This window comes from Bombus pascuorum, chromosome 1 (genome assembly GCF_905332965.1).
Source record: "Bombus pascuorum chromosome 1, iyBomPasc1.1, whole genome shotgun sequence".
NCBI classification, from domain to species: Eukaryota; Metazoa; Arthropoda; class Insecta; order Hymenoptera; family Apidae; genus Bombus; species Bombus pascuorum.
In genome coordinates this window covers 5852931-5876267 of record NC_083488.1, presented here as the reverse complement: position 1 = coordinate 5876267, position 23337 = coordinate 5852931, and the positions used below count along the sequence as shown (strand labels likewise).

The following is a 23337-nucleotide window of genomic DNA, read 5'->3' as shown; positions in this document are numbered from 1 at the left end:
ATTACATTTTATAACAATATTTAAGCAGTAAAATTCTAGTAATAGTAGAGAGGAAATAAGAGTACTCACGCTCGTAGTGCTAGTTGTTTCACAGTACAGGTGCTGCACCATGCGACCAAGTGTTGAAGTTACTAAAAGTTAGCACATACAAGAACCTATGTGTTTTAGATTAATGTTAAGGATGTACCCTGTTTGGTTGCATACTAGTACAGACAAAAACCTAATTTTTTAAATTGGTTTTACTTCGATGTTCGCCCGCGTTGACGATTATACAAAGATACAAAAAAAAATCGGATTGAAATTAGATATAAACTTTTCCGTAGAATCATACAATTAAAGATTCTTGTAGCGTGGAACTCAATAAGTTCTTGTCTATACCAGTGTGTAACCAAACAGGACAGATCCCTAATTTTATAAATTCTTGTATATGCTAGTTTTTATTGACCTCAGCGCTTGGTCGCGTGCTGCAGCACTAGACCGGGAAGAGCCAGATAAGCAGGATCACTCTTAGTTCCTCTCTGGTAATAGCTAAGTAATAAAGGTTACTTAGTATTTTATTAATAAGATGGCAGCCTTCACGAAAGCTATACAGATTTCAAAAGGTGTAAATAATGTGGCAAAACTGTTTACAAATTTAGTTTTATCACAAAATGTAAATTCAGTTACGCCTTCGATGTTTATTCAAAGGTTTTTATAATTTATTTTACATGTAATTTTTCTACAGTAAATTATATTGAACAGACCAAGAGGTTATGTCTTGAATAATTCTTTTCTATTTGACATAATGTATAAATGCAAATAGTTTTGCAAATATAAGAAATACTTGCTTGTAAATACTTTTTCAGACAAAAATGTATTTTATAATAATTATTGTTATATTTAATATTTAGTACTTATTTTGAATTTATATTTTTGTCTGTAACATAAAAATTATTACTGATAATCTTATTAATTTAACATGTAAATATACAAATATCCTTTAAATCACAGTACAATTGTTGTACAATTTTATTGTTTATAATTATACATAGATGATTTAAATTCCTTAGGGTGCCTACTTTTCAATATTCTCTCATTCATACTACATCTAAATGTAATCATTTGATGGAATTTTTTGATGACCCAAAAAATTGGGAAAAGGATAAAATACGTGTTGGGCGTTCTTGGAAAAAAGATGAACTAAGATTAAAAAGCAATGAAGACCTTCATAAATTATGGTAACACACAAAAGTTACAAAATATAACAATGTTGTATGATAATGAAAATTATATTTAAAACGCCCAGGTTTGTATTATTAAAAGAACGCAATATGCTTCTAACAATGGAAGAAATTTATAAACAAGAATGGAAATATTTTCCAAATCCTGAAAGAATTGATAAAGTTGAAGATAGCATGGCTAACTTAGAGTCAGTAGTTCGTGAAAGAAATAAAGCGTACTATATGCTTGAAACTGGAACAACTGGAGAACGACCTGTTGTAACAAAATATAATCCTCTTGGTAAAATGTTTTTATATATTTATTCTATACGATATAAAATATATATAAAATATATAGAAATTGTCTGTAAACAGACTGTACTTAAATTCTGTTTTACAGGTCTACGTTACTTTTATCGAATGAGTCAATATTCTAGACCAAAAAATGCAAATTTTGCGTGGCACAAAAAATATAAATTTAACTTTGATGGATATGCAGTGCGAAAATTTTTGCGACTTTATAGAGAGAAATTATGGAATGAAAAACGTAGATCAATAAAGTGTGTATTTTTTCTATATAATTACAAAATAACCTTTAAACTGATGAGACTTTTTTTTAATATAATATACGTAAAAAAATTTTATTTTAGTCGTCAAAGAAATAAGGTGGCTGTTTTGATGCGTACTTTCCCCAACCTTGATATGGAAGCTGTGAAAGAACAATATCCATTGGCAGATATAGAAAAGGCAAAGAAGTATAGACATGCAGATGGACACTTTATACGTGATTAAATGCATTTTTTCACTGTGTGATATTTTTAACTTTTGAAATAGATTGCAATATTGATGAAAGTACTTTGAATTAAAATGATATTAAATGTGACAAAATTAAATTCAAAGTATAATTCTACAACAAATATTTCAATACTTAAATACTATGAATATTTGTAAAAATTTTCACATCTAATTGCTTATAAGCATCATTATATGTTATTTTATATATAATCTAGAATTCAGTTCGAGAAATGATAATGACAAACAAGTTATTATGTAGAAGAATTTATTGCAATAAAAACAAAGTAAAAGATACGAGATATTACTATACTTATCCAATATATAATTAAAATTCAATTTTTTCATTACATTGTACAAGAAAGAAGAACAAGACATGTTTTTGCTTCTATTTTGGTGACTAGTTACAATTTTATTTCTATTTATTTTTTGTTTGTAACTTTGAAGATTATGTATGGTGATGTTGACATTGTGCAAAAATTCTATGGCTGTAATATTTAAGAATGCTTAACATGCTTGATCAAAGCATGTAAAATTTAACATCTTTTTCCTTTAGACACATTAGAAATTAACATGTGTTGATTATGTTCCAATTTTGTATCATATATAACATACGCAAATTTCATATTACAATTGCGTACATTAATAAGTCTCTTTAATTTAATATTTTATCACAATTGTATGTGACTACATGAAACAATGTACATAGGATTAGAATTTTATTCACAATGATTTACATCCTGCATCGGTTCACGTAGTTTTTGGTAATGAAAAGATATATGATTGTAAAATAAAGAAGTTGTTCACATTATAAAAAGAATTAAAAACCAATATATTAATTTTAATATTAGAAGAAACCTCTTTAGTATACGAAGCTGTTTCTCCCATTTTAAAATGTGTTGCTGGTATTTAAAAAGAACTATCTCGTTATAATTTTTCCCGATATTTATCTCCCAGAAATATGGAGTTACTAAATAAAGCACCTCGCTAATAATATGAAAATTACATCCAATAATTAATTTTTAAACGTTCACAAGTTAAAACATAGTAATCAGAATTCTAACCAAAACAACAATTTTAGAGCAGTAAAACATATACGTACATATATAAAGGGAAGATATCAAAAATAAAATTTAAAAAAAGCTGTGTTATATATTATAATAACAATTATTATCAGTATTATTAATAGGAATGTTAATTATATGTCATACGCTTACTTTAAAAGCAATTTATAGAATATTCTTCCATTATAGGAGCTGCACTAAGCCTTACTGCCATTGTATTAGTATTACATGTTTTTAAGACATTTGGTATCTATAGTGCACTTTCAAATGCAAATTAATTCTTATAATAAATGTGATTATATAGACATCCATATAACTGATACAGTAATTTTACGCACTCATTATTATATTACAGTCCTGTGTACCATTATCAATATCGTAGTTTACGCTATTGAAAACATATTGCACCATTTTATTGAATTAGCACATCAATATTACGTATCACTAAATATTTATAATTTATGTTTATATGATTTTTTGTGTTCACCGCTCCTCGTTGGTTGAAGGACATGAAATATTGATTTTGAATAATTTGTTTATAACATCATATTCGATATTATCAGAATGCTTTAGTATCTATATTATATGAGTTGATTCGTTCAAGTATTTATGTTTCATCAATTTCTATTACTGAATATGACGATGCGTTAGCTATTGTCTACTGGTACACCTTATCGTTTAATCGATTACTGAAGGTAATAAATATCGCCATGCAAACTCTAATTCTTTACTGGCATCTGAGCAACGTCGATGAAGTTTATCTTCTGGCGGAAGCGTTACCATAGGAAATTCACCCTGTCAAAATACGAATTATTTTAAATTGCATAATGATAAATAGAAGGTGTAATTTTTACTTTTATAATATATTATTAAAATTGAAAATGAAAGAATGCATACCAAACTTGCATCAGCCCACAATGTTTCTAAAATTTCTTTAAAAGTAGATAGTTCAGTGTAATTTGTAAAATATATAACCCAGTCACCACTACTTTCATGTACTTCTCGACATGCGAACTCCTGAAAATAATATATAATAAAATGAGGCTATAGAACTGTATAAGCCCATAATATCAACTACATACCAGTATACACCAAGATTGTTGAGTTAAAGGTACTCTGAAGGCTGTGAGATCTTCTACAGAAGCACAAGAAAGTGTTTCCCCACGTTGTTTACCAGGAAACACTTCTTTCATAGCTACTAAATGCTTAGTAGTTGTAATAAGGCTACATGGCAAAGGCTCTCTTTTTTCTGTAATATCGAATAACCCAGAAGCACTTTGAACAAAGCTTTGTAACCATTCGGATGCGACGTATTCGTCTGGAGCAGCAAACTGAAATGCTTTATTCGGTTTTAGAAGTATCTCGAATGTATGAGGGCGATGAGAATTTGGAATTCTTCGACATCCTTGACAAAGACCACCTTTCAATGGAATAGCTCGTTTCGGTAATCGTTGATTCGCATCCGTAAACATATAAACAACTCCACCTTTGAGAACAAAGTATCCAGCTTCCCATGGATTAGTTGGAGCATTAGGATGAACTTGTTGATACGTGTGTGGTCTGTACATAAGATCACCTTCTTTTGTTGGACCACATGGTGTGCTAGGAGGTGACATATGTTCATCTTCCATATAAATAAGATTATAATGTTCGATCTTTTCATCCTGAAACATCAAATTGTAGTAATTCATAAAAAAGAAAAGGAACCTCAGAAAGCTAATAATCCTTTACGACTTATTTCAATACAACTAAATTTACATACAGGATGGACAGCAGTATCACACAGGACAGAGTGCCTTAAAATATGCATATCTTCGTAGGTCAATACTTTAACTGCTGGAAGTCTTGGTTTCATTGGAGATCTCCGTATAGCCATCTCCAAGTGCGCAATTAACTCTGAAGTAGTTTGGGAACTTCCCGTAGAAAATAAATACTGCATCTCGTAATCTGCATTTGATAATAGTATTGTTTGTGCATTTGGTCCAACCTAGAAAATATATTTCTTTATTATTTATTCCCTATTGTCTAGATTTTAAAAACATAGTATTATCCGGGCAAAACTTACCATTATAACATCTAATTCGTTATAAGGAATAACGAACTGATTACTATAAATATGGTCCGGTTTCGAACCTGTTAAATATAATGTTTTATCTGTTAATAAAGCAATCATCGGTTTACTTTCTCCATTTGTCATGTACGAACTCCTAACTTTATATACTTTATATAATTCTTCTGTTTTATCTCTATAAATATGTTTCTTAAAAAGTTCTCGTAATTTCAAGCTAATCTTTTCCCCACTAAATTCTCGTTTTTCTGCTGCCACATTTTCTTGTATCTCTCGATCAAGGTTATCATTAAATTCTTTAAAAGAATCATAACTCGTTTTAACACCTTTGATATATAAAGGATTCGTTTTTTGTGACTTCTTATTTCTTTTAACTTCAAATTTCCTCTCTGTAATAGACTTTAGAAATCTACTCAATAATGATGTTTTAGATGGAGCTTGCCTTATAGGTGGCGGCGCTAATAATTTGTTGCTATTTTCTCCTGTTAGTATTGATGTCATGTTACGTTTTTTTGAAGGTGAAGCTAAATGTCTGCTATTTCTACGTTCCTCTACATCCGATGTAGTAGTACTATCTATATCCGACCAATCGCTAGAAGTAGTATATTGTTTCGAATTAGTTGGACAAGGCATTTGAACTTTTGCTGGAGGATCTTCTACGATATTTCCATATTCTTTTTCAACGATGTACGCTTCTTGCGCTTCATTTTCTTCTAATTCAATCTCCATCTTCGGTCTGAATGCTTTACCGGGATCTTCTTGGCCCTCTGGCGCACCTCGCTCGGAAAGCGATAATCCACAAGCACACTTGCAATTGTTTTGACATGGTATTTGTTCACAACTCTTTGACGATACTTTCTTTTCACAATCGCTATCAAATACGCTCGATAATGAAGAGTAAGAATAGTAATCCGAATGTGCATTTCTGGGATTAACGTTCTTTTGAACATACGGAGAATCCCCATGAGCGCACCAGCTATATCTTCCTTTTTGTGTATCTTTCTTCTGAACTGAATTAGGCGTTAAAAAGCTCATAGAAAAATCTGCGTAATTTTCATCATCATCCAATTTCATAGTTTTTAAAATATCTTCGTGAAAACTGACGCGTTTTTTACTTTCCCCACGCTTCTTTTTACGTTGTCTACGTTGTACTATAGCTTCTGAGCTAGAGGACGATAAAATACTAGCATCAGTCATGTTAATAGTATTCAAGATACCATATGGTGCTTCTATGTTTTCACAATCTGAAATAGTCATACTAAGTTCTAGAAGATTTGTATCATTGTTGATCACATATGAATTTCGAGGATCAATATTCCTTTTAAAACTGTAACTACCGTCGCTGTAATACGTGGTTCTTTTATTCAATTCTTTAATTCCATTATCATTTTTATTACTTATTTTATCTAATTTTGACTCATCTAAACTCTTACTGTAGAAATCGTAATCTTTTAAAGTATCCAAACTGGAACAGGTAAGCTCATTATCATCGAGTTTTCTCGTTAAGTTTTGATTCGCTATATCACTTTTCGTCATCATTGCGGTTTGAAATTTGGTAACCATTCCTGGTGATTGTGTAGGTGTTTTTCCATCTTCGCTAGAATCACTGGAGCTAAAATTTTTATTGTCTTCTCTACAATTGTTTATCATCGTTTTATACCTATTATTCCGATACCTTGGAGTTTCTTCTAGATGAAAATCTTCCTAAAATTATGTACAGGATTGTATGTGTAGAAAGATAAAGATTTATATTTTTGAGCATAAACTTCACTACAAAAATATACCTCCTTGTAACTACTAGCATCTGTTTCATTAGCAAGCTCCATGTCACTATCAAAAGCAACTCCACTGTCACCAGGAGAAGCTAAACTCGAAGAAACACTGGATGATCTAAGATGTAATGATAATATAGTTCCAGAAGGATTTACGCTCATAGGCCTTTGAGGCATGTAATTGCAAATATCCAGGTATGTGACATCCTACAATGACACAAACAATTAGAATTTATTATTTTAATATAAAACTTACTTTTTAAGTTTTAAATTAAACTGATAAAATTCTAAATATCATACATATCTTCTTCTACTTTATTATTCTATATACAATGGAATAAGGGGAATACACCATAAAAATTACACGTTCCAACTGTTTAATAAATATGTAATTACAAGTTATTTGTATAGTATATGTGCATTTTATGTATATTATATATATATGTATATTTTGAATTACTGTATATTATATCTTTGCATGAACAAGTAGAGGAAGTAATATAGATATAATGTATGAAAAATAGATTTATATATATGATAACTTATTGCCCCTTAAATTCATAAAAACAGATTCAACAATTACATCTTGACATACTACAACTCTTCCTAAGAGGCAAATGTAATTTATTGTTGAGATAATTGTAACCATGGAGTGATACTGGTATCAACGTAGGGAACATAAAATAAAAGCTATAAAACACGTTTATGTGAAATGCTAACTATACATTGATATCATCATTGGCATTTATCAATGTGTAATATGAAAGAAAATGAAGTGCAAAATATAAATAATTATAAAAATACACGAAATAAATTTTTATAATATTTCATAAATATTTTATAGAGTAATTCTACATACCAGTTGCAATGTGAAAGACACATTTTCTAAACCAGCAAGTAGATTAACTAATTGATTAGTTTTATCTGCATCCCGAACAAGTGCATGTGGAAAATATTGTTTTTTTAATATCTTTGTATCTCGTAATAAGCAAGCTAAATAACTTTCAAAACTGCCTTCGCTAAGTGTATGGTAAAGCCATGCCCTGCCTAGGAAAACATAAAGATATATTATAATTTGCTTGATAAGATAAATTATAATCTGCATAAATATTAAAATTTATAATGCCAAATCCACTCATACCTTTACCAATGGAAGTTAATACACTTTGAAGAGCATGAATTACAACAACAGTATCTTGATGACTAAGTTCACGAGCAGTGCCCCAATATCCATGTCTCTCTATACGCAATCCATGGCGTAAAGCTCGGTCTAACCAGTAGACCAACCAAGAGTCACCATCTAAGACTACTGTACCATATAAACTTTGAGCGTAAACCTAGTAAATACAAGTAAACAAATTTTATTTATTTAATTACAAAAAGCTAATACACACATGTAACTTTCAATATTAATTTTAATATACAAATTTAGCTGAGTACATTCTTCATATTCATATTTAGATCTAAATTTCTGTCAGTGTATGAAAAATTACTTTTGTGATTAAAATGCTACACTTATGTTAATTTAGAAGATTAACTAAGTATCTTGATATGTATTTTTCATAGAGAAATATAGTACAGATTTATACTTGTTTAATGACTTTTGTCATTCTAAATATCGAACAAAGGCCGGATATAAAATATTAAATATTAAATAATTACAACATCAACAATAATAGGTAATCAAAATTAAAATATTGAAAGAAATTCGATTGTTTTGCGAAAGCATGGTATAATTCATAAAATGACGAAATCAAGATTCTATCGATCACCGAAGATCTCATAAAAAAATAATGAAATAATAATAGTTTACTGATAGTAATACGAACAAAGAGGTAAAAGCACGTACGTCAGTGGAGGAGCCACGACGTGGAACAAGACGTTGAGTAAGTTGCAAGTGAGAAACGGGAAATCGTGATGACGAGAGGAGCACATGTACTTCTTCAACACAGGTTCGCGTTCAAAAACAATAAAGATAACAAAACGCATTTAACTGTTAAACGTTTGATACACGACCGATCGTGTAAATGCGTGCCACTGCAGTTTCAGTTGTTTCGTCATGGTTAAGTATTTCAAGAAACTCGTATTTATCTGCGAGGAAAAACGAATGAAAATCTGTCTAAGCCATTTAAGAAAGAATTTCAAAGCAGAACAGGAAAACGTCGTTAGTTCGATATATATAAAAATTCGCGTTAGGAAAGTGCATATCTATATATATATAGATATGTATGTATATATGTATATAGACGACGTATGGCCTTGATACGTCGTCCTTATGCTGAAGCAGACAGCACTCACCAATTTGACAGCTTTGGTTAATTCTTGAAGAATTCTTCCCTTGGACAGTACCTTATCGGTACAAAGATCCATATCTTCTTGACTCGGCATATCGATCTCTAATCTTACATGATTCTCATCAGGCGATAACGCAAATTTCGAGGAGAAAGAAAGAAAAAGTCAAAGACAGGGAAGACGGGACACGGGTTCGACGCAACGTTGGTGGAGTCGCACTGACACATTCGCCGGGTGGACTCATTGATTTTAGCTGAGCGCAGGCCAGGCGCTAACATTAAACTCCTCTTCGTAATCTATCTCTGATTTTTTTATTATTCACGATACACTTGTTGCCTTTCTATTAATCATCAAACCAATATACGCAAACAGAGCTGGACACCCATCTGGATAACCAATAACGAATACAATCAACAAATAGTCTTTCGATAAAAGTAAGAAAATATCATTTTTTTCTTTGCCGCGCAGAACATTTGTAAGGTATCTAATTCAAATTTATGATCCTAACCATTTATACTTACATGATTAATGTACATTATTAATATACAAAATATACATTATTATTATATCTCATTATATATAAATTATTATCATGAAAGTAGATTTCTGATTTAGTCCGAGTGCAATCTCAATCCGAATTCCCCTGTTTACGCAACATGGAGAAAGTTTCGCGGGACAAGTATCTATTTCAGCAATATTAGTTAATTTCAGAGAAATTTACTCTTACGAAATGTGTATAACTACACAACTGATCAGAGAAACAATGGAAACAATATAACATGTATATTTAACAAATAATAAATTAAATTAAGCAAATAAATTAAAAATGCATTTCGATATTAAACATTAAAAAAAAATAATTAGTAAAATTCTTACATACATTTAGAATTTTTCGAATCTATTACATTTACAATTAATATATTCGCATTTAAACTATCTTATATACAATAATTCGGTTTATTCATTATCTTATATATTTTAAAATAATATCTGCTTATGTTGGCAGTAACTTTGTCATTGTAATTTATCTATCAAATTATTCCATAAACTTCACTTAAATGGTAGATAAGTTACAAATTTATCATCCATGCGAGTATAATAAAATATTTTTCTGCAACATGATAAATAGTACGATTTTAATGGATCAATGAAATCCGTCATGGTAGGTCAAAGGTATACGTATAATTATCATTTTCTTATCGTAGCATGAAATAACAAACTTTTTAAAGTGTGTTGTATATCTTGTATCGCATTTTTGTGCCAATTTACACCATTTTCAAATTCGACATACGTAACGACGATTTTTCTGAAAAGGGCAGGATGACAATAACGTATATCGAATGCATAATTATTTAAGAAAGAAATTGAAATACTGCCAGAGACACGGTACAGGATAGACTCTGAACATTACATGTTAGGGAACTTTATGTTACACATTCTGAAATATCCATCGTGTAAAAATTCAGAGGTTTTTTAATGATTTAGAGCAACAATTGTAAGAATTATATATATTCAATTCAATTATCAGACACCAACGTTAGTGAAGTTAATAGGAATGGAAATGAACGCGTTTGATTTTAGCGCGCGAGGATATAGGCGTCGCTACAAAATTACAAACAAGATTTAAAAAACTTAAATTAAATTTTTAAAACATTAATCTTATATGTATTTTATTCAATTTTACGCACAATCATTAGAACATTGAAATTATAGATGAAGATAATTACGATGTCAATATATCGTATGAAACATTATATAGCTATAATATTGAAATAATCAATAGGTATACGAATCTATATTATGTAGTATTTACGTTAAGAAACAATGACGTTACAATTTGATTTATTATAAAATAAAGATAATATTATAACTTATTTGAATCAATAATATTGCACTTCCCTTATTTACCTTCTGCTAAGAAATATAGGGTTTAAAGCATTTCTAGGAAGAGTCGCGACTTACTATCTATTATGTATAATAAGCGCTACAATTCTCGAAAAATCTCGTTGCAATGTAAGTTCTGATTTCGGCAACTTCAGACAAAATAAATGCTATCACATTTAATAGTACAATGAAAACAGTTATGCATTGTTTCAAATTTAAAAAAGACATATGTAAATGTTAAGATCATAGCTTCATTTTAGTTTTATTAGTTAAGATAGAATAAAAGAAGTAACATTTCTCGGGTAATGTAAGGACGTAAAATAGTAAAAACGTTGATTGTGTTATAATGTTTATTAATTAAAAACTGTTTATACGACAGTATAATAGTGTAACCAGGAACAATAAAAAAGTAATACATTCAGTGTTGTATTATAAATGGCCCTATTATTCACAAGCATGTGGGATTCTACAATGTTTTTGAGCACCTTAACCCCAAAATTTTATGTTGCACTCACTGGAACGTCATCCTTAATTTCTGGGATAATTCTAATCTTCGAATGGTGGTATTTTAGAAGATATGGCACATCTTTTATTGAACAAATATCTTTAAATCACATTTCACCATGGATTAGTGGAAGTGACAGTGGATCAGATAGCAATAACTCAAGTGTAAATGGTTCAAATTCAAATCAACAAAATGTCCCAGAGTGTAAAGTTTGGCGTAATCCAATAAATTTATTTAGAGGGGCTGAGTATCAAAGATTTTATTGGGCTACAAACAAAGAACCATTAACATATTATGATATGAACCTATCTGCTCAAGATCATCAAACATTTTTTACCTGTGAAGGTGATACAGGTAAACATCCACCAAGTGATATTAGCATATTGTGGAAATTGAAGTATTAATTGTTTACTTTTGATAGGTAAGGCAGAGTATGAAATTATGCAAACAGCTTGGAGAGAGCGAAATCCAGTAGTTCGAATAAAAGCTGCGCATAGTGCTCTTGAACGTAATCCTGATTGCGCCCCTGCCTATATTTTACTTGCCGAAGAAGAAGCTACTACTATAGTAGAGGCAGAAAAGATTTTAAAACAAGCTTTAAAAGTAGCAGAGAACAATTATAGAAGATCTCAAAGTACTCAACATCAAGGAGCCATTGCAGAGGGTATACATAGAAGAGATACAAATGTTTTAATATATGTTAAACGAAGGTTAGCTATGTGTGCAAGAAAATTAGGGAAATTGAAAGAAGCAGTAAAAATGTTTAGAGATCTCACAAAAGAAGTCCCACCAATTATGAATGTATTAAATATTCATGAAAATTTAATTGAAGCTTTATTAGAAATGCAAGCATATGCAGATGTTCAAGCAGTATTAGCAAAATACGATGATATTAGTTTACCAAAATCTGCAACTATTTGTTATACAGCTGCATTATTAAAAGCGCGAGTGGTGGCTGATAAATTTTCGACAGATATCGCTAGTAGAAGAGGTTTAACTACTCCAGAAATGATAGCAGTTGAAGCTATTCACAGAGCTGTTGAATTTAATCCTCATGTACCTAAATATTTATTAGAAATGAAACCTTTAATTTTACCTCCAGAACATGTACTAAAAAGGGGGGACTCAGAAGCGATTGCTTACGCATTCTTGCATCTTGCTCATTGGAAACAAATGGAGGGTGCTCTTAATTTGTTACATTGTACATGGGAAGGTACTTTTAGAATGTTACCCTACCCTTTAGAAAGAGGACATTTATTCTATCCATATCCAACCTGCACAGAATGTGCAGATCGTGAATTGTTACCCTCGTTTCACGATGTTAGCGTTTACCCTAAAAAGGAGTTGCCGTTTTTTATTTTGTTTACAGCTGGTCTATGCTCCTTTACAGCGCTCTTAGCACTTTTAACACATCAATATCCTGATACTATGGGTGTTGTTGCACGATCGATGCTTGCCTGGTTTTCTCATCCATTTTATTATATTTTAGACAAATTGGAAGCAATTTTACCTTCTAATTTATTACAACAGCTTTCTAGAATATAAGATATTTTTATGATCTCTGTAATCATGACTTATTGTGATATTTATGATACTTATGCTTTCATTGTCATATGCATCAATTGCACATCCGTACTTCCCGAATTTCTTATGACTGATATCTTAATATGTATTTATAGAATTTAGTTAACGTTGTTAGTTAAAAACGTTGTGTAGCGATCAATGTACAATTAATAAAAATTTAAATATCTTTGAATCAGTTTTGTACTTCTTCCTTCACATTTTCGTGCTTAAAACATTATTTTTAATTTAAAATGTTTGGGTATATCAATCAACAATAGATTTTATTAGATTTTATATTTATTTAATAATTGATATTATCAGTAGCTCGTAATTGGTGGCGAAAGAACAAGGCAAATCAGAGATATTAATATTTCAAATTGTACAGAAAATGTAGAATTTATTGTATGAAATCAATGAAAAATCTTGATAACATTTACAATTGCTTATAGTAAACAGCAGAATTGCACTAAATATTCAACAAAAATTAGCGCATGGATATTACGTAAACGTACAATATTAAAATGCAATGTATTGAGCATTATGCAATATCAATTATTCTTGATCTCTGATCCACCTTTCTATCATGAGACGGTTACGACAGAAAAAAGAGAGTTAAGACACTTGGAAGTCAGAGGGCCCACGTTTCATACATGGGCTGGCTCGCTATGACTTTGATTTTACTTCGAACATTCATTCTCAATTAATCTTAACTGATAAGTGATAAAATTTGTCACTTTATGTACAATACCTCTTTACTTTATAATTTACTTACTTAAACGAACATATGTAACGCAGAAATACTATTAAATAACTATCTTCACACAACTAAGATATTTCGCATTATCACTATTAACGTATGTGTGTAATAAGAACATGTAAAAACTTTCAAATGTGATCCTTAACTTTTACTATATAGTTATCCTTAGCATATCATTACAAATAAATGTATTTATAGTAGTAGTAATCTATGAAGTAGGAAATATTTTGAGTATTCGTCTCCTGCTAATATCTGAGCTTGTGTACATGCTTCTTTCACTCGACGACTCCGCAAGAATCTTAAACATCCTATAATTCCTTCACATCATCGTGGTGGGATTACTTATTGCCGAAAATTAACTACGAAAGGAATTCGACAAAATTTCACGCAATGTATTTATGTACAAACTATAGATTGTCCTTTTTATAATAGATCAGTTTTGTCAGTAGATCAACGCACGTAGTCACTTCACTGTGTTCGGATTTGATCGTCCCGCCATTTTCTACAAATAAGGCACCTTTAACAAATTACGCTGTTATAGGCTATAACGATCTAGCAGTCCAACATTCAGTCAACGTCACAAAGTCTGCACCGACGATAGTTAACTTGTAGTTGCCAATAAGGCATACATAGTCATTTTAATGTATATAACAAAACCAATTATACATATTTAATATTACTTAACATAACAATTAAAATTTCATAAATTATTCCCTGTTTCATTAGCTATTTTTTTTTACAGGTATAATGCATAAAATTTTTGTAAACAATATTTTTTCACAAATTATTCTTAATTATTAATAAACGCGATATTTGTACAAATTTCTATAAAAGATAATTATTATAGTAGTTTTTAGGAAACTAAGGAATAATTCAAGAGCAAGTAAAATTAATCTACTGAAATTAGCTTATTCTACATATATTTGGAATAAATCTATTTTTTTTTTTTTAAATAGCATTTCCCATTTATCGATCATACTTGTATGTAATCGAACAATTAGCTTCAAAGATAATTTGTGCATAAGGAATGCTATAAAGTTTAAACATTTCTGGAAGAAGTACCACATAAGAAGTACTAACTTAAGTTTTTTTTCGCTTTCTTACAAAAATTATCCTAAATTATTAAAGGGTGCCATTTGCGAAATATTGATATCGATCATATAATTTAGTAGACCACGAATGGATACTGGCTTCGACTAAATCCTCCACATGCCGACGTAATTGATCTTCCGTTAATGTAAGATGGAATCTGTTTTTCAGTCCTTGAACCGTTGCTGCTCCGCCACTACGGAAACATGGGAGTTGCGATCCTATAATAGGAAATAATAAGTAAATAAATAGTTGTTGAATTATTACATTGAACTTCATGCATAAAATTTTACCTGATAACATTATTTCCACTAGATTTACAATTTTTTCCATATGCTTCCGTGCTGCGATTAATCCTTGTAGAATTAAAGTTTTGAATTCTTGAAATTGTTTAGATTGGCTTCCGCCCATCACTTCAACAAATTCTGGAGTTAATTTGAACGGACTAGTCTCAAATCCTAAGTTTCTTGGCGAAGTCGAAAGAATAAATCCAAAATCTATATGTATTAAGTGTCCATCACTATGAAGTAAAATATTTCCGTTATGACGATCTTTAACCTGAATGAGATAACAGACAAGACAATACGCCGCACAACTTTGAATAAAGTTTCTTTGCGCAATAATAAATGTATCTGACGTAGATGGACCAAATTCTCGTTCAAAATATTGATTAAGCGTTAATTGGCACTGCTTTTTCACCTGGTGAAGTGATACAGTATTTAAAATTGGCTCGATTAAACCACTATCATTTGATAAGCACAGAATTCTGTAAGATCAAATTTCATATTTAACAAATTGTTCTATAATAAGATGTTAAAATATACGCGATAATAAAGTCGTTCATACTTATATGGCCGCACCCAGAGAGGCACCTGCTCATCTTGCCAAATTTTTTGTAACATTGAGAGTAACTGTGAGGCAAGGAGTTCTTGCCGAAGATCATCGCCACATTTTACGATAACAGCAAGGAGTCTCCAAGATGCCAAATGGCCATATGGACTGGAAGATCTTATACGACGTTGTTTTAGTTCCCATGGTTCTTTCAACACAGCCGCCGATGGATCTTCCGGATCATGATTAAACGTTGCACTAGGCGTAGCAGCCATTTCACTTAACCGTCTCTTTATATCACCAGGTACAAATATTGGTTCTTTACTATCAGATGATTCTTGACTTAATTGAGATATCGTATCTCTATCTTTTGGCTTTCGAAGTTGTAAATACTGTATGGAAGAATAAAATTATTGAAAATTTATGTTTTCTTAAATTGGAAGGGGAATAAAAAATTTATGATATAAACAAGTACCTGTTGTGTGATTTCATCATCTTCTTGACTCCAACAATCATTAGGATCATCATCAGGAAAATTAAATGCAACTTCCGTACTTCTAACCGAATATGGAGAAATATTTTTAACTGGAGTTTGTCTAATTGTTGGCATGTTTTGTTGCGTTTCTGAAGTGGATATGTTTGATGAACCCATTACATTAGACTGTTCGCCTCCAGTCAAATTTTCTTCAGATTTAGTATGCCTCAATGAACATCCCACTATTTTTGTCGGTACAGGTGATGTATAAATATCTTCTACTTCTAACACTTCAACATAAATTATGTATGGTGCCTACGTGTTTTAAGACATGTTAATATACATTCATAAAAAGAAATCACTAGTTACGATTTGAACAAATATATAGATTTTCGAAATTCTTCACCTTATCCTTGCTATTAAGGACAGCAGCGTATTGTGGTGGCACTCGTACGATATGATGCGGTATTGAACTGTGCAAAGGAAGCCACACCCTTGCAGGAAGATTCAAATTGAGAGTATTAAGCTCCGCTATTAATTGAACGGTTTTACTTTCCTTTGTTGGAATAGTTCCAAGTAATTTACCAATAGATATTAATGCTTGTATAAATTCAAGTTCTGGAGCAAGACGTGGCGCCTACAAATACGAAGTTATACTTTAATTAAGTTTGCATAAATAAGATCTAAATATTATATATATAAAGATAAAGTATAATATATATAAAAATATATATATATAAAGGCCTATAAAAATAAAAGAGATCTAAATATTTCATAAATCATCCAATTACATTGCAAAAACAGTCGGTCTTTTGTCCTCGTAAATCATTTACCACACCTTGGCAGGAATAGAAACAGGTACAACCATTATCAAATGCTCGACCAGAGCTCAGGTCCCCAAGACTTACTTTATTTATTGTACCTTAAAATAAATTACAAGTATGTGGTGAAATTTGTCATCACATAAAATTCGCTACTTCTATTTTTACTATTTCGCAATAAAATAGAACGTTAATTTGCATAATTCACGTACCGGAATGGCTACGACGTAAAGTTTGAAATAATCCAGTGGCATCAGATTGAGATCTTTGGTGTGTCTTTTTATTAGGTGATGTAATGCTTTGCATCGGAGTCAATGCTGGCGGCGCGGGAGCTTGTAATCCAGTTACACGTTTTTTATTCTCATTTCCTTTTGGCCTAATATTTCATACCAAAAAATAAGTATAAAAGATATGTTTTTATATTATTCATAACATATCTTCGTATTTCATTTTATTATTTGTTTCCTACCTGAGTTCATCTGAGAGAATAAGATTTTTTAATTTGGTCCCATGAGATTTCTTTTTGGATGGCAAATGAGCGTCAGAACTGTATGCATCTAATAGCCAGGCACATTTTAACGAAAAATCAGCCGACTGTCTACACCTAATAAATGAATAAATTACAATAATTTAAGCATTATTTATAGACATTTTTCAATCTATTACCTTCTTTTACCAAAATATACTTACCTATGGACAAGATATGGATAAAGAACTTCTGTAACATCATGAAGTTGTATATACATCACAACTAACTGTGGCAAGTAGAAGTCCACATCATTATCTGGGAAACTAAACATCTTGTTGCCTAGAAAATTTTGTACATGTATTTCATGATTTACAGAACAAATACTTTTGTTACTACTATTACTACTAAACTACTATTTACTACTATTAAAAACAAATATTTTTAAATATTGTGGACTACTCAATTTATCTCCACATCAATGGAATACTGAAACCAATCTTGATAATACGAAATAATAAATCGAATTAGTTACATAAAATTAACGCATATAAAACTGACATCGATGCTTACCAAGGTAACTCTGAACGCCAGGCTCTTTAGAATTGAAAAGATAAGAGATCGCCATAGACATGTCGAAAATCTGGCTTTCGAACAGTCTGAGCAAACAACCTTCGGATGGTTTCGGTTGTACCGTCTCTTGCCTCCGGCAAACGACACCAGTCTGCTTTTTCACAGCTGCCTCGCTAGTTTCGGATTGCACAGCAGTCCCGCAACACAAAGTCATAGCTGCGCCGGCCAGTTCACTCTGTTTATCGTTCACTGGCGAGACTTCCATAGAATTTTGGAAGTCTCGCGTGTCAACCGTCACACCCACATCGGTGGTGCGTCGTTGTTCGTCGTGCGCGTACTCATGACCCTCGAGTTCTTTGACCGTACAGACGTTATTGGAGCGCGGTTCCTGCGAACCATGATCACCACTGCTCGTGTTCTCGTGTTTATGCGGCTCACTACCACTACTACTACAATCACCACCCTTTTTCGAAGAAGGTTCACTCAAGTGCACCAGTTCCACAGGTGACACTGGCACCGATACCGACACTGAGACTGAGACTGGTGTACTAGTTTCTTCGCCGTCCATCGCATCCACTGCATCCACGCTATCCATGTCACCTGGCTGGGATAACGAGGAATCGAGGCTCTCACGACTATGCAGGTGGTCGACGCTCGACTCTCTGGTGGCAGCGTTCGTTGCGTCGCTGGAACCGCTATCGGAACCGCAAAGTATACCCGAATCGTCAGATCCGAGGCTGGCTAAATCTTCGCGTTCCCGGCTGCGCGCTTTGCACGCCGGTACCGCGGCCGCTTTAGCTACGGGGGCCGGCGTTGTCTCGCATTCTGGACTCGGTGTCACGTCCACTTCCGGGATACGCTGCAGCGCGGAATCAAGACTTCGATTTCTATGATGATGCGTCAGCGTGGTCGCGTTCGCCTGTGGTACCGGCGGCAATAAAATACCCATTGACCTGCAAACACAGTGTATGCAGTCAAATGAATTTTCGAATCGACGCGCGGCGATCAGCCGGGTTTAATCGTAAAGCTTCTAGCGACCCAAATTGCAATTCTATCGCTTATATACGGTGACTACAGAAAGTATTTACACACCATTGAATATATTACAGCATTTAAATACTAGTTAATTACGCTGATAGGAGAGGATTAAGTATAATAAATATTAAATAATAACAATAATAATGCTAAGTAATTACGTTCAAGTATGTATATTAAATCTCGTATCGTTTAGTAGTACTCTCGTGAATTTTGTACGACTAAAAAGATTTGATACTGTGAAAATGTAATGTAGAACCTGATAAGAAAAACGTTTCGTTAGAAGATAAGGATATGTATGTCCAAATACTTTTTATAGCTACTGTAATTACATAGACTAACCATTATCTAAAACTCGCGTAAAGCAATTTTAAAGCAATTTAATGTACTCATATACTAATGTAAAGATATTAAAATATTGAAGTTTATTAATAATTAGCATCATTAGGTACAGTTGAATTCTACGATTATCGATAGATGAACTTTTTGGTGTATGTAGTGAAATTTATACAATATTTGCATGAATTATGTACTACTCTATACATTCATAAATACGAGGATGGTCTATGTATGTAGATAACCGAAGCCAAAGAATCACGTTATCAGAACTATAAATATTCTCCGGAAACGTATGCAACATACTTAGACGGCTGCTTTCATTTACATACCTAAAGTCCAAACTATGATTTCGTTGATGCGTGGTCAGCCTATTACGGGTGTTGATCGGTGGATTTGATCGTCCGTGCACAAGAGGAACATTACAGTTGGCTAATTTATGTCTTTTGATGTGTGCCACGCTTTCCTGGCGTGTCGATCCACCACTAGGTGTTACAGCCACTACTTCACTCATATTAAAGTTGAACGAGCATCAGCTCGGCTAACAGTCATCTGCTGTTCATGTTGATCGTCCACCTACGGAGAATGATATACATACAACGAATCGTTGAGGCGAATTCTCTCATATTAGGAAAATATTTATATACAAAGCATACGCGAATTAATTGATGGGAATTACTAAACAATCGAATGATGAGAGATAAAAGATATAATTTTTGAGATATACAATCGAAGATTACATATCATTTTTCATGTTCATTATTTAACGATAATAAATAAAAATTATCGTATGATTCGAGTCGAAGCGCAGGTGTTAAGGACAATGAATATAAAGCTAAACGTGCTTTACGGCCAGTTATTATTATCATCCAAAATACGATAAAGAAATTCATATCTTAGATAGAGGTTAAAATGCGTAATTGATGGATCAGTTAATGAATAATGTATCAACTTCCATGTATAATGGAAAAATTGATTGTATACAAAATAGACAAGTAAGAAGAAAGGAGGTAAACAATAATATTTCGTTTAAACACTCGCATTTAAAAAGTCAATCGTACTAGTTGTAATCGTCTTACGATTGTATCTTATCTTTTCATTTAAGTTTTATTCGTAGAAAGAATAAAATTGTATAACTTCACTGCTTATATATGTATATTTATCTTGATATCTAAAATTCCGCGACTTGTTTATTATCTCTGGTACAAACGACATTGCCTCGAAAATATAAAGCTTGTAATCTTGCCTATAAATGAATAACTGTGTGTTTTGTGACGAAAATCCAACACCAAACATATGTTTTCGATGATCTCATCGTAAACGCGATGAATCTAAAATTTCATGAAAAAAGAAGAAAAAAATAAAAAGAGTCATCTTTTAGAAATGCAGAACGATCAACCACGCAAGGCGGCACCGTGACAGGAGCGTGAAACTCGTGCTAGGTACGAGAAAGTCGAATGCCACTTGGAACAAAGCGTACGTCAGAATTTTGCTCCCTACTCCGTATGTACACTTCTTACGTACCTACGATATATTTCCATTTATTTTTCCGTCGTCTTTCCTTTTTCCGTTTCGCGTTTCAAAAAAGACGAAAGTATTCTTTTTTAACAACACAAGAAGAAATAACATCGAAACAAAGATTGTGTTTAATGATTGCTTTCTATGCGTGAACAATTTTGTATTTATCGCAAATTGAAATCATACGAAACCAGGTTTCTTTCCCGCGAGATTAATCGGTGAGGAGACTAGCCGAGTGAAATCCCTGGGAGAGGAATAATTCAATAAGGAGGAAAATAGAGCGAAGTATAAGCTGCGGTATGCCGGCTTTTTACTCTCCCTCTTTTACTCAGGGACTCGTCCTTCCGCTCGGTTCGTATTCACACGCTGGCCAGCAGTGGTGCAGCGATGGGTGTGCCAGAAGCATAGACACCGACCACTGCCTCAATATTGACACCCGTTAGATCCACACCCCCATAGATATTGTATCTCTCCCTTATTCGTATCCCTACACGATTCAATCAATCGTACCTACTAATCCTCATTCTTTTATATAGAACGGTACAGTGTCGAAGGATAGTAAACGGAATGTCAATACAACTTACCTCGTACTTGAATTCAGAACTGTGTTGCGATTGGGACTGCACCATGCGTGGACGTCTTCAATTTTGTCTGTGTAGCGCGTATAATAGACTACGATTGAATAGTATACGGAACAAGGAGCTAGAGAAAATGGTAGGAGAAAGAGAAAGAGAGAAAGAAAGGATGACGATGATGCAGCGAACCCCGTGAGTACGCAAAATGCCACTAGGTGCGAAAAAGACAACAAGATATCCTTTCCAATGGCAGACTCAGACTGTCACGCACCGCCTTGTCGTCATTCGTTTTCAGCCGATTTTGCACAATGCGTGGCTACGCCCTATATGTTCGCGCACAGAATCACACTTCATCACTTTCGTTTTTATCCTAGCCAATTGCAACAGGCACAGAGACGAATATTATACGCGGGTTTTTTTTCGGGCTCCGGACTGCAACCAAAAACATGCACGAACCGAATCTCCGTGCCAACGCAAAAGGCGACCTCGCCAAGCTCGACTACTTTTCGCACGACGACGCACTGAATACTACTCTGCACACTGCTGCCAACGAAAGAGATGCAAAGTCCAGGTAGCCATTATGAAGTGATGTCTCACGATATGAAAGAGCCCTGTACTTAATAATAACTGCTATAAACCTAATTATCATTGTTTGAAATTGAATACAATCTGAGTTTATTTCTACAATTCTTAAGTATCTTTAGTAATTTTATATCACATAATACTATCTTTCTTTGTTACAAAAGAAATTGGATCGTGATTTGCAAGAAATAAAGAGTAAGATTTCAAATAAAATTATAGTTATGAAAAATTAAATCTATCTATATAACCAATTTTTTAGTACAGATCGGTTATAAATGTTTCAAATCTCCACCCCTCTTAATTATTTGAAATAATATTATATTTGGAATGAATGTAAACGAAAGTGATCAAGAGGTCTCAAAGTTTCCAACCTATTCGCCCCTGAACGCACATGTGCACGTATACAGTTATGAATGCTGTGTATGTGTATTTTGTTGATACTGTAGCCAGTCTGACAATATCAGTATGTTTCTATTTACATCGACGCACTTGCAGTTATGATAATAATGTTGTATGAGCTTCCCGTATCAAAAATATCAGGTCGAAATAACAAATACGTACAAATTCTATGATAATTAAATGCATTTCAAATCATTTTGCTTGGATCGTTGTCAAAGAATACTCATACGTAAATAATTATTTATGCTCCGGAAAATTAGAAATAAAGATTCGTTAATAGCTGAATAATAAGCTATCGATGACTGCGTTTATTATGTTTTACATGGGGTTTAGTGAACGACTAGGTTTAGGTTGGCAGTGGCGGATTGAGAGCTGGAATAGGAAAGGTCGTACAACTGTAAGTGCAGCCGTACTCTATGTACTAAGCTGGAGACCGGCATCGGAAACATTAGGAATTCGCGCTCCAGATGTATCTGCATACCAACGTATGTATATAAACAAGCATTAAATCTTTCATTTAAATTGCCTATGAGACACAGACACTGTTCTTTTTACACGTGCAATGACAAAGATGCAAAGGCCATACACATTTATCTTATATCGCGATAATTATTTATATCATTTGGCCATTAATTTGCTTGTTTATGTAACAATAATCGTGTTTTATTTCAAATATGTATGCGACCAAAAGAACATGATGTTACACGAGCAAAATTAACATCCTATAACGCTAGTATGTAC

At 32.6% G+C, this 23337-nt stretch overlaps 4 protein-coding genes across 4 annotated transcripts; 2 read left to right on the top strand and 2 right to left on the bottom strand.

Moving 5' to 3' along the window:
* Nucleotides 1-520: 520 nt before the first annotated feature.
* Nucleotides 521-2288, top strand: LOC132914338 (large ribosomal subunit protein uL29m). The gene is made up of 5 exons (XM_060973377.1): nucleotides 521-687; nucleotides 1050-1217; nucleotides 1286-1500; nucleotides 1600-1759; nucleotides 1850-2288. The coding sequence occupies exons 1-5, from the start codon at nucleotides 566-568 to the stop codon at nucleotides 1989-1991; spliced, it is 807 nt and encodes a 268-aa protein (XP_060829360.1). The 5' UTR covers nucleotides 521-565; the 3' UTR covers nucleotides 1992-2288.
* On the bottom strand, nucleotides 2243-9592 carry LOC132913925 (pleckstrin homology domain-containing family M member 2). The gene is made up of 9 exons (XM_060972589.1): nucleotides 9194-9592; nucleotides 8037-8232; nucleotides 7755-7942; nucleotides 6908-7102; nucleotides 5121-6827; nucleotides 4818-5042; nucleotides 4138-4719; nucleotides 3953-4072; nucleotides 2243-3850 (listed from the first exon to the last, which is right to left on the bottom strand). Exons 1-9 carry the CDS (start codon nucleotides 9281-9283, stop codon nucleotides 3734-3736), a joined length of 3420 nt encoding a protein of 1139 aa, XP_060828572.1. The 5' UTR covers nucleotides 9284-9592; the 3' UTR covers nucleotides 2243-3733.
* A 1631-nt stretch (nucleotides 9593-11223) lies between these two features.
* LOC132914112 (protein ST7 homolog) lies at nucleotides 11224-13332 on the top strand. Its single transcript, XM_060972946.1, has 2 exons — nucleotides 11224-11930; nucleotides 11998-13332. Exons 1-2 carry the CDS (start codon nucleotides 11507-11509, stop codon nucleotides 13119-13121), a joined length of 1548 nt encoding a protein of 515 aa, XP_060828929.1. The 5' UTR covers nucleotides 11224-11506; the 3' UTR covers nucleotides 13122-13332.
* Nucleotides 13333-13418: 86 nt separating this feature from the next.
* Nucleotides 13419-22160, bottom strand: LOC132913930 (phosphatidylinositol 4-kinase beta). The gene is made up of 12 exons (XM_060972605.1): nucleotides 21625-22160; nucleotides 19855-20098; nucleotides 18152-19104; nucleotides 17803-17920; nucleotides 17582-17716; nucleotides 17325-17488; nucleotides 17083-17213; nucleotides 16698-16928; nucleotides 16292-16606; nucleotides 15832-16208; nucleotides 15279-15751; nucleotides 13419-15206 (listed from the first exon to the last, which is right to left on the bottom strand). The coding sequence occupies exons 2-12, from the start codon at nucleotides 20034-20036 to the stop codon at nucleotides 15019-15021; spliced, it is 3267 nt and encodes a 1088-aa protein (XP_060828588.1). The 5' UTR covers nucleotides 20037-20098; nucleotides 21625-22160; the 3' UTR covers nucleotides 13419-15018.
* Between the last annotated feature and the right edge of the window lie 1177 nt (nucleotides 22161-23337).

What these genes read in the sequence shown, in the direction of transcription:
- LOC132913930 (XM_060972605.1), bottom strand. Translation starts at nt 20,036, where the DNA reads ATGAGTGAAGTAGTGGCTGTAACACCTAGTGGTGGATCGACACGCCAG. An exon ending in ATGATGAAATCACACAACAG is followed by an intron (nt 16,209 to 16,291) that starts GTACTTGTTTAT and finishes TCTTCCATACAG; the next exon opens with TATTTACAACTTCGAAAGCC. An exon ending in CTCTGGGTGCGGCCATATAA is followed by an intron (nt 15,752 to 15,831) that starts GTATGAACGACT and finishes TTGATCTTACAG; the next exon opens with AATTCTGTGCTTATCAAATG.
- LOC132914112 (XM_060972946.1), top strand. Translation starts at nt 11,507, where the DNA reads ATGGCCCTATTATTCACAAGCATGTGGGATTCTACAATGTTTTTGAGC. An exon ending in TACCTGTGAAGGTGATACAG is followed by an intron (nt 11,931 to 11,997) that starts GTAAACATCCAC and finishes TACTTTTGATAG; the next exon opens with GTAAGGCAGAGTATGAAATT.
- LOC132914338 (XM_060973377.1), top strand. Translation starts at nt 566, where the DNA reads ATGGCAGCCTTCACGAAAGCTATACAGATTTCAAAAGGTGTAAATAAT. An exon ending in CCTTCGATGTTTATTCAAAG is followed by an intron (nt 688 to 1,049) that starts GTTTTTATAATT and finishes TAAATTCCTTAG; the next exon opens with GGTGCCTACTTTTCAATATT. An exon ending in AACAAAATATAATCCTCTTG is followed by an intron (nt 1,501 to 1,599) that starts GTAAAATGTTTT and finishes TCTGTTTTACAG; the next exon opens with GTCTACGTTACTTTTATCGA.
- LOC132913925 (XM_060972589.1), bottom strand. Translation starts at nt 9,283, where the DNA reads ATGCCGAGTCAAGAAGATATGGATCTTTGTACCGATAAGGTACTGTCC. An exon ending in TGTCTTTCACATTGCAACTG is followed by an intron (nt 7,103 to 7,754) that starts GTATGTAGAATT and finishes GTGTCATTGTAG; the next exon opens with GATGTCACATACCTGGATAT. An exon ending in ATGCTAGTAGTTACAAGGAG is followed by an intron (nt 6,828 to 6,907) that starts GTATATTTTTGT and finishes ACATAATTTTAG; the next exon opens with GAAGATTTTCATCTAGAAGA.